General features: G+C 32.3%; 1 protein-coding gene across 1 annotated transcript in view; it reads right to left on the bottom strand.

The window, feature by feature from the left end:
* Nucleotides 1-16,689, bottom strand: part of LOC143913626 (growth/differentiation factor 8-like) — a 30,438-nt gene that overhangs the window by 1,221 nt on the left and 12,528 nt on the right. Inside the window, exons 2-3 of the mRNA XM_077433522.1 lie at nucleotides 3,189-3,338; nucleotides 2,176-2,594 (exon numbers count right to left, since the gene is read on the bottom strand). Of these exons, the coding sequence (XP_077289648.1) occupies nucleotides 2,176-2,520 (345 nt within the window). The 5' untranslated portion in view covers nucleotides 2,521-2,594; nucleotides 3,189-3,338. The remainder of the gene's footprint in view (nucleotides 1-2,175; nucleotides 2,595-3,188; nucleotides 3,339-16,689) is intronic.

The raw sequence follows: 16,689 nt of genomic DNA, 5'->3' as shown, positions 1-16,689 counted from the left end.
ACTCTTTTCAGATTTCAAGCCCCGTAAATAACCACTATAAACGAAACTATGATATTAATAATTCCAATGACGTCACAAAGAAAATGTGCAAGACATTGAAGTCAACGATAAAATAAATTAATATTTGTAAATAAAATAGCAACTCTGGCGTTATTATTCAAAAATAAATCGTTGTAATTCTACGTTTATATATGTATGTATGTACACTAGTGTTGTGTCTGTTGAAATTTCAACGGGTGGTTTCGGAAACAAATTGATACATGATTTAAAATAAAGTTACAATACGTGTAGTAATAATTAATCGGAATCGGAACTGAAACAGGAGCCCGTATCCGGAACTGAACTAGGAATTCAGATCCGGAACTGAAAATGGAATCCGGAACCGGAACTGAAAAAGGAATCGAAATTGATATATACTAGTTGTTTTACCCGGCTTCGCTCAGTATTTGTAATATAAACAGCGTAAGTATGGCAAATCTATTAGTAAATATTCATTTGTTTTTTTATTAAATTTATTTGAATCGAAAAAATATAATATTCAACCAATTGAATTGTCGTCATTGAAATTTTGTTTTGTTTACGAAGTTTCCAACCAAAGAAACTTACATACAAAGTCTCTTTCGAAATTATATGTATATTAGATTAGGCATCTATTATTATTTATTTAACACGCATATTTCGCTCAATGATAAATTTTGCGCATAAATTACATATGTCGGCATTACAATAGCGGATGCTTGAAATGCACCCATTGGTCCGAATTGATCGTTTTGTTCACGTCTTTGGGTCACTTCAAGCTGATTGGTTCTCACCTCGTTCGCGTGTATTTATTTTATTAAATATCTATAGGCACAAAATATACTCCTGGTATTCTAAAATTTATTTTTTGAAATCTCCATACTTGTCCAGGGTCCGGTACATATCCACATACCTACATCGCGTCCGTTTATATATATATATATATATATATATATATATATATATATATATATATATATATATATACATATGTATATGCAGTGGCGGACTGGCCATACAAGCGAACATGCCCGATGGCATGTGGGCCCCACTATCTGTTAGAAAATATGGGCCCTCAGTAAAATTAAATAACTTTTTAACTATTTCACGTGTGTACAAATTTATAGGATATTGCACTTTGGGACCTAAAGTTTGGGTATTTCAACAAAACAAATTTCTTACGATATACACAAATAACTAATATCTGCTTTAACAGCCCAAGGATCGGTTAACTTTTTTTTATTAGGCTCGAAATGTAAGTTTCAACATTTGCGTGGGCCCTTTTGCTGGGCCCATTTCTAACCTCAATATTATGTATATACCAATACCTATGTAACAACTACCTACTGAAATAAAAATGGGAATAAACAAATTTCCGTGAATAATATAAACTGAATTGCCTAAAACAATTTTGATAGGACGATTCATCATCAACCAGCGATTTAAATTTACTTCATACTTTCAAAATAACATTTGATTATACTTTTGAAAATTTTATTTTTTTTACCATTGATTTTTAGCGTGATGGAAATAAGAAAATTTTGTTATATCCCCGGGGGGGATAATTTTTTTTGGAGGCCCTGGGTGGGCCCCCTTTGACTCCTGGCATGCACTAATTTCAGTCCCAGTCCGCCACTGCTGTATATGTATACTAGCTGAACCCGGCATGCGTTGCAATGCGACAATAACGCGTGCAATTCCCGTTCCCGTTCCACAGAAATTTAATTTTATATATAGTTATAGATATATTTGTTGAAGTGGGCCATCCGCTGTGTATTTGTGGTACAGCCCTGAATGGCCAATACGTTCAAGTGCGAGGTAGGCGCGGCGCGATTATTGTCACACTCGTGGCGTGATACGTTGAAGGCGGGAGGATAACTTTACTTTCGCGTCAGTAAAATCTTAATTACGAATATTATTATTAAGAGGTTTTTTCCCGTTTTTTTCACAGTCATCTTCCCGGACATGCATACAAGAAATCCTAAAAGTTGCATCGTAATCGGTTCAGTGGCCTATTCGAGACACATGGACAGATTCAATTTTATATATATACATACATATGTAGATGTAGATAATTTTGTATGTGGTGTTCAAAAGCCAACAGTGATTTTGTAAATGAAATCGAACATAGGACTTGTATTTAATTATTGTAATTACCATATCGATGGGATCTTGCGTGACGGACAAGGGGTGTTTTTTTTTGGTAGACGCCCTCACCGCCAGCCCCAACCCAGACCTGGGCAGAGCCATCCAATCGGCAAGGGAATCTGTGACGTCGATCCGCAACCAGGCCCCATCTCGGCGCTGCGCCCCCGTGAGCCCCGCAGTCGCAGTAGAACTGGGTGCCCAGTTCCACCCAGCACCAGGAGGATGCCATACTCGCGTCACCGCAACGGAAACCGCTGACACGGCATCATCATCATCAGCATCTCGAGAACAGTTTCCCGCCTTTCCTTCCGACACGTGCACGTGCAGCGTCGCCTCTCTGATCCTACTCTGCATCGTCTTCTCGGAAAAGCGGTAGTTGAACACTCGATTTCCCTTCCATGTCTGACGACTGCGACTGACTGACAACTCTAATAATAATAAAAAAAAAAAAACGACTTCAGAAGATCATCGACAGACATATAACACATACATACATACAACATCCCCTCGACACTGCACTACACTGAGTAAAATATTGTATAAGTGCACGACCTATGATTTATGGTGGCATGAGTCAAGAGGATGTTCTTCCTTCTCCGGTTTCCTAACTTATACATAGCTAGTGATATATTTATAATATAATAGTATGTTACACTCAATCGCTGCGAGATATTCAAATGCCGTTCTTTAATATTTATATTATAGTAAGCATCATAGTGCAATCGTTACTCTACAAAGCTGCCACTTTGTATGAGGCCCAATTGAAATATAATTGTTTACTATAATTATTTTGTGCTTATGTACTTCACTTTATTATTGCAAAACTGCCATTTTACAATATAAGATCAGTACATATTGATTGCGTGTGTGTGTGTGTTTGTGTGGAGTGATTTAAACACATTGTTTGTTAGTAATAAATAATAATTAATTTAATAACACATTTTTATGAAATTTTGACCAAAAATACTCACTCAATCAATTGTTTATTTGAAATTTGAAAATAAAAATATATTAAAGTTTACCAAACGCTTCATATTTATAAGCATAATTAACCCTCTGTGTTCTTGCTTTATTTAATTGAGCTTTTATTCACTTTATAATAGTATAAAAAACAAATTCTGCTTTGAATTGATACATTGCAGTTGCTTCATTCGTTGATTCCTTGTGTGAATCTGAAAAAAAAACGACAAATATGTTTTAATTTATAGAATTAATGACAAAAACTAAAACTTTCAGAAGTCAAACAACTAGGTTTTGATAAAAAAAAACATTAGAAGTCCATATATGTGAGAAGAATTAATAATTTATAATGAATTTGAAGAATTTCTAATATATAATTGTAAATAGGTTTTTGAGCTCTTTTTCGTATTATGCTGTACACTAATATTTGAATTATATAATACGATGATTACTATCAAAAATAAGATAAAATTGTAAAAAAGAAAATGATCAGTAGATCTTTAGATATTAAAACATATATAATATTCATTGTGAACATAATTTAGTAATAATAAAAATCAAATATGGTATATATTATATAGTAAAATATATAAGTTTTTTTTGTGATAATTTCAATAAGGATTTTTTAGATTTGAATTAAATTAGATAGAATGATAAGTTAAAATAAAAAATTTGAACTAAAAGTACCAATGTGGATGAAAAATCAGATGTTATATTATTCAAATTCATTGGGATTTATGAACTCACTGCGAATTTCAGTCCTTCACATATGTATAGGTACATACGATTACATATAATTTTCACGTGAAAATTTTCCTTCGAATTGAATATTATATACGTAAGTGGTCAAATGCAACCGACCCAACCGACGAGATCACTATGACTGACGATACTCATTCACGTGGCGGTGCATCCCCTCTTCTATCTGTGTGCATCTGTATAATTTACACAACACATACCTACTTTCAATTTCGATCATGATTATGCACCATCATATACATATGTACATACAACAAATTGTGATTTCGCATAAGCATGATATCTCAAATACTTCAACTGTACATTCATTCCGTGTAAATTTTTAACCACGGTTTTTGTATTAAACTATGTAAGTCGTTCGTGAATTCTTACTTAAATTTGATGAAAATTTTTTGTTTTTTGAGATGTTTTTTTCAATTTTTGCAACTTTAAATGTTCATAGATGAAACTTAGTAGTTATTTGCAATTTAATATTTATATTACAATATTAACGAAATATTGTTTCAGTTTGTCTTAAATCTCAAAGCACCTACACGCGTCCTACATTAAAGTTTTGATAAAAACCAGTATTTTTGGATTGTATTAAATATTTTACACAATATGACAAATCTCAAGAACAGATTATTTCTTTCTATCGATACTTTTAGATTACATAAGTATATGTTAATTCTCCCACAATATAAATATGGGCATAGTGATGTGCATATAAGCTTCTTTCCACTCTTAGAATGCCATTAATATAATAGTATAAAATATTAATATTAAGTAAAAGTATAAAAACAGTGTAGAGAAGTGAAATCTCATTTATTTTGGTTGCAATATTTAAACCAGCAGCGTGGACTAGTGGTTAGCGTATTATGCTTTCGAATGGAGTGGTCACGGTTCGATTCCCACTAGTAGTTGCTGGCCAGACTTTGGTTTATAACTCCAGGTCGATCGTTTCCTATCAGAGATTGCCAATTTTTCTGATTTTAATTGAAATGGTTTCTGTAAAATTGGCATCTCCTTTCCATTCTCTCTTACAAATCTCAAGCTATTCGGCGTCTTGAGGTTCGCCGATTTGTACAATAAAATACTGCAAAAATTGCTTCATAGATGTCACTGTGGATGATGTTTAATGCATAAATGCTTGTATTGATTGTATTGTATCTGTATCAATGGCGGTTCGTAAGAATTCATAGGGAGGGGGGGGGGGGGGGTGGCTGCAGAGATTCATCGATCTGTAGTACGGGTGATCAAATACAGACAAAAAAAGCATGCATTTGTACTATACTGGGAGGACTGCAGCCCCGCAGCCCATATAGACAAGCCGCCACTGATTAGTACACTCGTCGCTTTGGAGCGATCTGTTCGATTTAAATACAATATCCGATTTAAGTACAATCGTTCCGGTTCGTTCATGCAAATACTAGTTTGTTTATACATTACTTATTGGTTTCAGTTTAAGTGTTAACAAGCAGAAGCTATCTTCAAATATATATATGTATTCACCAGCTGTCGCATGAAACTTTTAGATGTCAAAGCTTTTGAGCTATCAAAGCCTTTGGGATGTGAAAATAACTAATTTTTAAAGGGAAATTCTATGGAAATTAAATAAAAACATTGCTATAATTCTCGTTCCCACAAATTTTTAAAATATTGCAATCCAGGGTTAGCATATTGGCTGGAACAATCGATTGAGAATACTTAAACTTATGCCTGATAGTTTTTGCACGAACAAATTATGTAGTTCGTTTGTCAAATTGCTATTTTGTATACACTGTAACTGGCCAGATTGGTTTGTGTATGAGCAAACTAATATGTTCATGAACGAATGAAATGTACACTTGGACTGTAACATACATATATGTACATATGTACATACAATGTTTACACAGCAAAAATTACATATTTTAGTTTTAATTGAATAACTTTTATCCTTTATGTGTCCTTATTACATTTGAGAGATTTTTGAGACAGAAATTTTAACCTTAAGATTTTTTCTTCCATAAAAAATAAATATTTTTCTTATAGGTTTTTTGATTCAGTACGCATAATAATATTATCACTCGTAAAATTACTCACAAACGACACAAACCAATGCCGAAAAGAAAGGCTGTTTGGAAACAATCAATCGTCAAGAATGACGTTATAATTAAAATCTGACAAAACGAGTGGGTGGCGGAAAGTCAAACATATAAGGCTACTGGCCACTAGCGTAGCTGAAATGTCATTGAAATTGCATTCTTAAACGTATTTATTACGATTATTCTTCACCATCGAGCTATCGGAAGATATTCAAATTTCTATCGGTGACCAAACCGCGCAAAATGGCAAAGTTTCAAAGCGATCGGAAGAATGTAGGTAATAGTGTCAGACCCAGGGCCGCTCTAAGGGTAGTTGGCGCCCGGGTACAAATCCAAAATTTGCACCCCCCCCCCCCCCAATAAATAAAAAATAATAATAAAAAAAATCAAACATTGTTGTTCACCTCGCTTATCATCAGAATATTTATTCCGAACATTTCACCTGATTATACAAAATTCAAGTTCTTTCGTAGATATGTATATTTATCTTATGTCTTAAAGTACTGATGTAACTCAATAAATACTTAAATTATTGACAATTTAATTTTACTTTCGATCTAATTGTTATCTGATATTGAACGTGTATACGTATGTGTCAATTTGCATTACATTTCTGCCATCGCTACTTTTTTCCCACACTTTTACACACGAAACGTAGACTTTGGCGACGTTGCAAATTTATTTAAATTTTTGTATAACGGAAGCTGTCGATATATATTTTTTTATATAATTTTTATTTTCGTGGAACTTGGCACCCTTTGGGGCTCTGGCGCCCGGGTGTTCTGCACCCTCAAATCATCCCTTAGAGCGGCCGTGGTCAGACCAAAAGGCAAATTGAAGCTAATTAAGGCCTGGTAATATTAAAATATATACCCTATACCGAAACTTCCCATCCAGCTAATGCGTTTTAGATATTATATCATCTGGATATGGTTCGAATGCGCTATTCTGTTTTTGGCAGCAACGTCATCGCCAAACTGCACTGACGCTACTCCGACTCCTCATAAGGACAAGAGAAACTCCAGATCAGGCGTGACCGACCTTGATTTCATTCACTAAAGGTCTCCTCGCTAAAATCCAGCCGTTAGAACAAACGCAGCACTATTTTTAATCGATGCGGACATCATTGAAAAATTCGGCCGTAGTACAAGAGCGAGAATTGCAACGGTTGTTGGAACTTCCGGTCGATTGAAAAAAATTCACCCAAGTAATACGACTCCATAAGTGCACACACACACACACACACACACACACATTCGAATGTGTACAAACACAAGAGATTATTATTTGTTTCTGTAATTGTCCAATTGTGGTCAATCATGCGGGTGGCCTCCCAAAATTGTGCGAGGGGAAAACATTCATTGATGTAGTGCGGAATGCCCTCTTGCTATTTCGTAAAACAGATATTCGACTTATTTATAACGTGACCTTATTTATTATGTTACATTCAATTGTTATTATTGAATTTCAATTGTGCAATTGTGCCGGGTCGGGCTCGGTCGGGTCGTTGATACTCTCCTCATTCAGAATCCTTCCACTTCCCTGTGCCATCTCTGAACAATGAACTCTTGAGATGGCAGCAGTTTCTTTCATGCCATTTTTTTATTCAACGGACCAATTATCTTGTTGAGTGCTTCCTGGCGAAAAATTACAAAGGGTGTCATTGCTTTATGGCATAAATTACAACCATTTAAGAGGTTATAATGCAACAAACCTATGTACATATGTATGTATATATTTCATTTTGAAAATATCAAAGTGAGAAAATTTCTCAACAGTATCACAATTTGCAATGTAATTACTGCTAATTTCATAAACAAAACAAATAAAATGTATGTCTAATTAATACTTGATAATGACTAGTATTGATTATGATAATATGTTTTAATTAGCAATACATTCTTGGGAGAAATTAATTAAAGAGCAAATGCTCAATCTTTAAATTCAAGGCTGTGCTGTGCTATTAATACTATGTTTAAATTATTTTTAAGGCAAATTAAATTAAATTTGTCAAACATATCACTTAGCATGATAAACATCGCAAATTTTTACAATGTCATGACTCTTGACTGATAAACGAGCTTAGGACATTTATTACATTATGTATATTATCACTCTTAATAAAATAAATTGCATGGTCGACAAAAAAAGCTGTCCACATATATGTAAGCATTACATACTATATATACATATTTTTTTTTTTAATTAGGCAAAAATATATGTATGCATAATTTTATACATTTTTAAAATTTCACATTTTTGAAATAACAATCAAGCATCTTCATTTTAGAATTATTGGTATGGAAAATTTCAAAATGTTATTAAATACATATATTAACTTCATCTAACGATACATATAATATTGATTTGGAAGATAAAATTGAGAAATTTTAAGCCTGACATAAAAAATTGGAAAACATTTCAAATCTATTGTTATATTTGCATATATCATTGATATTTAGAATTATTTATCACTTACTTTCATAGATACATACATACATATATGATATATGTAGATATATTATAAATATATTATATATATAAATATATTATAGATATATTATAAATATATTAAGCTTTCAATGTTAAAAAAAAACAGTATGTATCGGAAAATATCAATTAAAAAAAAGTCAATTTTAATGCAATGTTTTTTTAACGAAGATATACTTATACAACATATTTTGGGCAGGTTTCAAATATGTAAATATACATACAAATACATATGTATTTTACAGTCCAAGGGTTCACAATATTAGTCAGGCCTGTCTAACTGTCATCGCGACAGCTACATTTGTTTCTGTTCCAGTTTAAGTGCTTACTCCGGTTCATTCATGAACGTACTAATTTGTTCATACACGAACTATTTGTTTTAGTTTAATTGCTAATAGTCAAAATCTATCTTCAAATAGATTCACCAGGTGTCCCAAGATACTTTTAACTGTCAAAACTTTTGAGCTATCAAAACATTTGGGATGTCAAAACGCCAATTTAAAAGGGAAACTCTATGGAAACCACATCTGCTATAATTCACGTTTCCGCTAATATTAAATATATTACAACCCAGACAGTGCCGGTCTTACACCCGATGGCGCCCTCGGGCAATTTTTTCTAAACACCCTTAGAAAGAACTTTCGCCTTTGGCTCTCTAATCTAAAATTTTAAATGGCTTTTGGCGCTTTAATTTTAAATTTTAAAGCGCCTTTGGTGCATCGTTCAGCGCACTAACTTATTTGGCGCCCTCAGGCGCTACCCGACCTAGCCCCCCCCCCCTAAAACCGGCACTGAATCCAGGGTAAGCATAAAATGAGGAATGTGATTAATAGTTTTTAAATATACTTTATATATTTAAACATAAACTTATGCTTAATAGTTTTTTTTGCATGAATAAAACCAGTTCGTTTGTCAATTTGCTATTTTGTGGCCAGATTGGTTCGTGTATGACAAACTACATATGTATGTAGTATGTTCATAAACGAACGAAATATATGTACACTTGGACCGTTACATACATATACGTAAAAAATGAGCAGTAGATAAAACATCATTAAATACATATTTTGAGATGAGAAAGTGATTGCATTATATAAGAATAAATGTATAACATTTATTACATATACCTGCTCAGTTATTCTTAAGCTTTTATACGAACAGTCAACGCTTAAAAAGTAAAAGACAGATTTTATTACAAATACAATTCTTGAAATCCATTTTGTATAGGGAAAGGATAGTAATTCATAAAGCTTTTCATTTGGAAAAATCCTACGCTCCACCGTTAAATTGCCATTCTCACATTGATTAACAATCATACGAGAAAAGAAAACAAAGAGTATCACAAATTGAGACTTGGTCGAATAATTTCGCATGGTGAATTATTAGAGCGGTCGCTCGTATAGGATTTGATGATGCGAAATTCTAGGTTTCGCAAGAGCGGTCGCCAGGAGGTGACTCGACCTGGTCCTCATCAGGACATCGAACCCTGGCCGCCCGGTCAACGGTGGCGCAGTGGGCCAACAACTGACCTCCAACACCTCCCCTGTACCGCACTTAATCATCATCATCATCATCATCGGTCGTCGCAATACCCAACAGTGTCACACTGTGTCAGGGGCGCGCAATCTTTCGACCGTATGTATGTATGTACCTATACACATAAATATGTATGCATATATGTACATATGTTGGTGCAAATGACGATGAAAAATGGATTAATTGAGGATGCGAGTTGGAGAAAACGAAGTTTGAATCGATAATGAACCACCTTGTCAGCTCGCGACGTATTGCACACGATAAAACCAATTATAAAAACATGTCGCTCTTCGTTTTTTGAATAGTAAATTTTGACAATCTTAACCCTATATCGTCTGACGTATCTACATACATACATACATACATCTAATATATAATTTCGAAAGAGACTTTGTATGTAAGTTTTGGTTGGTAGAATTCGTGACATTATCGAACAATACAAATTTTCCATGACGACGATATCGATACGATTCCATTTTCGATTTCGATTCCTTTTTCAGTTCTGGATCCGGAATCCTTTTTCAGTTCCGATTCCCACTAATTATTACTTTAGGTATTGTAACTTTATTTTAAATCACGTATCAATTTGTTTCCGAAACTAACCGTTGAAATATCAATGGGCACAACACGATCCCGTTCTAATCGTAATACTGCTGGTCAGACTTGAATATTTGTTTGCCAATTTATCTGATTTCATTGTTGAAACGGTTCCTCCATCAAATTGGCAAAAATCATCCTACCCGCTGTCACAAATATCTGAATTTGATTAATGTACAATATGTAAAAATGTATGTATAAGTCTATTATTAATTAATTGTTAATTTCATGTTCTTCGGCCTCACGAAATACACCGATTTATGTAATAAAAATGCTACAATGTTTTTAATTAATTGCCTAGGAAGGCGCATTGGGGTCTACCTGTTAGGTCTTCCTGGTATATATCTATGTAAAATAAAATATTACTTGCAGTTTCAACAAATTTGTTATTGGAATTCTATCTGCAAAGTTTTGTAGAAATTAAGGAAGTTGTGCATTTTACAACTACACGGTAATAGTCTGGGAATTTTATTGAATGCCTGTATCACTGGTATAAAATTGTGTGTTGTGTCAACGATGTCTATAATTGATACCCTTCGTTGGAACACATGCTTCCTTTACATGCCTCATCTCTTAATCATGTGTGTTCCTAAATATTTCCTATTCTATTTTGGACTAGTCTACATTTCTAAACATTACCGCTAATGCCATTAGTTTCGAATGTAAAAATACTATATATGTACCTACATATGTATGTATCTGTACCATTTGTAGAATTTTGAATTATAAATTGACTCATTGATTTTTGATTTTTAAATGTCTTAAAAGACTTTAATTAAAATCCACATTTTTAAGGATAATTCGACGAGATTCCAAGACGTTAAAACAATTTAACTGCAATCTACATACATACATACATACGTATATAAGTAGTGGGTATAATAAGTATTGAAACGGTCCGCTAATGACTTTTGATACATGAAATTACATAGTATGAAAGTTTGGCAGGCAGGTGCAGCTCGAGCCTTGAAGCAAATTGCAGAGTTGCAGTTTCGACGCCTGATTTTCTTGATCGTCCCCCAGGAGACCATTGTCCTGGATTAGCCTTGAGTCTACTGGATGTTCCCAGGCTACGTATTAACGACCGCTGCTCCCAATAACCCACACCAACAAACAAATGCACGCTAAGGACGATCTACAAGTTCATTGCGAACCAGCTACTTCACTTAACGACACTACGTCAACAAACTCATGTTCCAATTTAGAACGACTTAGGTAAGATATAACCTATGCACGTATCCTTCGATGGGATTTACAAGGACCAACGCTTATTATTCAGATGACCCACAACTATTTTAGCATATGTACATATGTCTACATACATACATGATTTTCGTTAGTTTCATTAGTGGGATATATGTAGTTATCACTACTTTTAATTCGATGGTTCGGTGATAACACTGTTCGACAAATGACGATTTTTTTTTGGTTCAGAGACAAGATATGACTTTTCTTATAGATCTTTGTCCAGTGAACACGAATCTGGTAATAAAAAATGTTGATTGGCTCGAGATTCGGAGATATATGTGTTTTTTAAATCGCGCGATTTTTCTATATCTTGGTGTTGTTCGGTCGATGTCTCAAAATCTGTCAATTTTCTGTTCAAAATGAATATTGGAATATATAGTCGGGTATTTTATCTTCTATTTGTATTACTTTTCAACTTTCAAATCTCTCTAAGTAGTCGTCCAGTTCAAATCAAAAGTCAAAAGTACGTATTTTCACTTGGGATTTTTTCCCAGTGTTAATACTATTTTATATTGAGTTTTTTCTATTGAAACATGTTTATTAGGATAGTGTTCTGACTACAATATTTTTGTTTTCGTTTAAAAGGATTAATTGGAAGTGTGCTGAATTTTAAATCGGTAAAATTTCGAGCAAAAAGCTCGTACTAGTATTTACTCGTATTTACACGAATCTGAATTGAATTAATAGGGATAATATATTAAATTATCTTTATGAGAATTAAATAAAATTCCACTGAGAAAAATCATATTTCGACTATTCTTGTGGATTAATAACAAAAATTCGTTTATTTTATCGAGGTAAGCCAGTTATCAATCAACCTCTCGCATAGCTATAATAATCAGGTCGTTGAATAGAGCAAGGTTGACGCTTTCTAAGCATAGTAAATATTTGTAATGGAGCATAAACTCAAAGCTATGCGAAAAATGTATGAAATTTCGTTTATTGCGATCCGTAAATTATCGTAATAAACGAAAATATTGTTAATTCAAGTATATGGCAATAGTGGAAACAATTATATAAATAAATCTTTGTAAATCAGCAGCTGTGGCATTTTCATTTCAGTAAAAAATCTCACACTAGGTCATTTGTATTAGCAAATTTATGCATTTTATGTCATATTTCGCCAAAGCCAAAGGGGTGTATTTTCTTCTCTAAAAAAGTTAATTTACCTAATATATAGGTAAAAATATGTAAGATTTTACTGGTCACTTATTGATTTTCGATGGATACATGTACTATGTCCAAGAGACTATGGGGCAAGAAAAAATCAAAACATTATTGAAAACATTTTTTTGCCATTTTTTATCGAAAAAGGGTGGATACATATTTATGCACGGTGTCATACCCCTAGATCTGTGAAGAATTACCTGGAAACAATGAACATTGAAATTTTACCGTAGCCAGCTAATTCACTAGATGTAAACCGAATTAAAAATTGTTGGGGGCTTTAAAATCAATTGTTTATAGCAGTCCTAATACTAATTTAAATGAATTGAAAAAATATATAAACAATTTATGGATAAATAAAATGATAGATGCCTGTATTGAAGATTACGGCTGTTATATGCCAAAAGGGTGGAGGTTACTAAATATCATGATTTTTCTGTAAATTATATTTCTAATAAATACTTGAATTATTTTTCTACCATAAATATGTAATTTCATTTCATATTTATGGTAGAAAGTATGGACAAGTATTATTAATTGTTTGTTCTTTCTTCTATGTAGGTATGCTTGCCGTGGGTTGCAACGTTGTAAAGTCGTTTTCATTGGATTTAATAAATACTTTTCGGTTTGACCCCAAAAGTTTCATATGACACCTGGTGATGGATATTTGAAGATGGCTTTTGACTATTAGCACTTAAGCTAAAACCAATAGTTCGTGTATGGACAAACTAGTGTGCTTAAGAACGAACCAGAGTGGACACTTGGACTGTAAAATATGTACATATATATTTTAAATCAGCCTATATAATTAATTGTCTAGGAAGGCGCATTGGGGCTTTCCTGGTGTATATATGTATGTATCTATGTAAAAAATAAAAATGTCTTCGTGAAAAAAAATATTACATGAAAATTGACTTTGACCCTTACAATAAAGATAATCAGATAAAATAAATAATCGAATTGCATCTAAAAGGATGCAGAAGGAAATTTTAAAGAAAGAAAAGTGGATAAGATTAATTAAGAATAAAAAATGTAGAATATAATGGACGTTGAAGTGGAAGCGGATTTTCTGGTGAAACGCTTTTAGTTTGATTATCACGTTCCAAATTAATGATATCGAATATATCTTAGGAAGTCAATTATTTGTTTAATATCTTCAGTGACAAGTTTTTCTGTCTGCCGTGACCTCAATTCTTCGTAATTAGATATTGGTCCATGTATACACGTGCTTTTACAACAAAGAAAGTTTCAAACGGTTGTTTTCGCTAATTTGATTTTGTTTCGCTGACGCAAAAAACAAATGGAAAAAAGTACAATTGCACTAAAATGCATTTTATCTTTATAAGCATACCTGATTGGGTGGATTCAATTGCGACTTATTTTATTGTGTCGTCGAGAACAATAATAAACAATAGCGAATGTATTGACCTATCGTCAGACATAATAAAATTCAGATAATTTCCATTTACTGTCACTCACTTTTTCGCTACACGTTGCAGTTTTATAATATTATTCAAACGAATTGCACATCTACGTATTATATTGACACACGACAGCCAAATTATAATGGGACATATGTATGTATTCACTGTTGCGGCAAGTTAAGGGTTTGACCGAAAGTATTTACCGTTTATGTTTATATACGCTGTCATTTGAAAATTAATTATTGGCGCGTTCAAAATTGAATCTGATGATAATTTAATCCACTTTAAATATAATAATGATGCCGGATTTATGTATTTAATTAATATATACTCATTAGCCGAGGTGTGATATGAACAACTGCATTGGATCAAATCCGCAACGTGTTCGTTATCTGTCAAATGAACGTTGTCATTTCAGAATATTTTAATAAGCTTTTCATTCGTTATTCTTTTTCGACCTGACGACAAGGACGTCGTTATCATCGGCCTATGCCAGGAGGTCATGTCGTTTCGAAAAAAAAATTGTGAGAAGTTACTCAACGCATTTGAGATGCCCTTGTCTATCTGTAACATGTACATATAATATGTTATATATGTATATGCCGATTGCATCGTTTGGCCCTATGCCTATGGTAGAAATGATAGCCATTAATAGTCCATATATTTGTATAGGGATTAATGAGTATTCAATTCAAATTAATAATTTCGGATGCAATTTTAATATTATATTATAAATATATCCATATTGTAATAAAAGGAACATATCACATTCTTAGAGAAAAATGATACTTACATATACATATGCATAATATGTATGTTTGTATGTCTATAAGACTGAATAAATACGAGTATTATTTTAAGGATTGAAATTAACTGGGAAGACTATAAAGATAATAAATTCGTCATAATTGTATTGCAATTAACTGTCTTTCGATTCCTTCGTGCTTACTACTAGCTTTTTGCCTTTAGTAGTTTTGAAAAGGATACGTGATTTGAAACTAAATTTAAAATTAATAACTTTTCTAAATTATTGTCAAAGAATGTAGCGATATTTTTAAAATTTACTAGTGGTTTTAATGGAAAATGAAAACAAGAACAAAATTGCAATTACATATGAACTTATATATAACTAACTCATTCAACCAAATTTTTAGCTTATGTAAGACATTTATGTTTACTTTAAGAACGCAATACAAAAGGTATGTATATGTATACTTAGTTTGAGAAGGTTTTTATTGTTTTTATTACAATATACTATAGTTTATGTAAAATTGTTTCTATGGTTATGATATTTATAAACTTTTAATTCAAAAATGATGTAATTAGTAAGGTATTATATGCATACTAATGAAATTGTAATTTAAATTGCTTTAGATCGTCGACTTTAGTTAATATCATGTATAAAATGTATTTCGAGCATTTATAAGAATTGTAAATAGGTTTTTGAATTTTTTTTTATTATGCTGTACATTAACATTAAAATAAGATAATATTATAATTAGTAACAAAAAAATTGTAAGATATAAAATGATCAGTAGATCAGTAGCTATTAAAATGGATATAAGATGTATTGTGAAAATAATTAAGTAACAATAGAACGCATTTAAAAATCTAAATCAAGCAAGTGCATATAGCTGATATGCAAAAAAAAAATAGACAAAGAGTATTTCGTCATCAAATTTGGAATCGACAATGAATTTCTCCTTGTAGAATGATTTACAAGTCAAATCTGAATGTCAATTTATTAGTTCCACGAAAAAGTTTTAAAATAATCAAGAGGAAATCATCTAATTCCATGAGGCGAAATTTTAACGAGTCTATTAAATGTTTACAGTGAATTTCAATTAAAATTTTATTATGTCATATTGTAGTTTAAATTTGCTCCAATTTTCATACAAATGATAAAGTTTTAATTGAAATAAACTTTTTTATGACATACCATAAAGAAAATTTAATTTTATAAAATATGAAAAATGATCATAACACCATGAATTAGGTCATGCTATTTTAATTCCGTAGAGATTTGTTTTAGCAAAAAGATATTACAAATATCAAAGCACATTTATTTATATTCTTAAACTGGCATTTAAATCCTTTTTACATTTTTCATATCCATAGCCTGTCAATCGATTATCTTTCAACCACCAAATAAATAAAATATATTGATTTATGTAACCTTCAATAGACATGGCTTCTATTTTGAAATTCGAGTAAGTCAACAGTTTGCATACAATATACTGTACGCAGTTTTGAAATGATATAAATTACAACGTCTA

This window comes from Arctopsyche grandis, chromosome 6 (genome assembly GCF_051622035.1).
Source record: "Arctopsyche grandis isolate Sample6627 chromosome 6, ASM5162203v2, whole genome shotgun sequence".
Classification (NCBI taxonomy): domain Eukaryota; kingdom Metazoa; phylum Arthropoda; class Insecta; order Trichoptera; family Hydropsychidae; genus Arctopsyche; species Arctopsyche grandis.
This window is presented reverse-complemented; position numbering and strand designations above follow the sequence as displayed.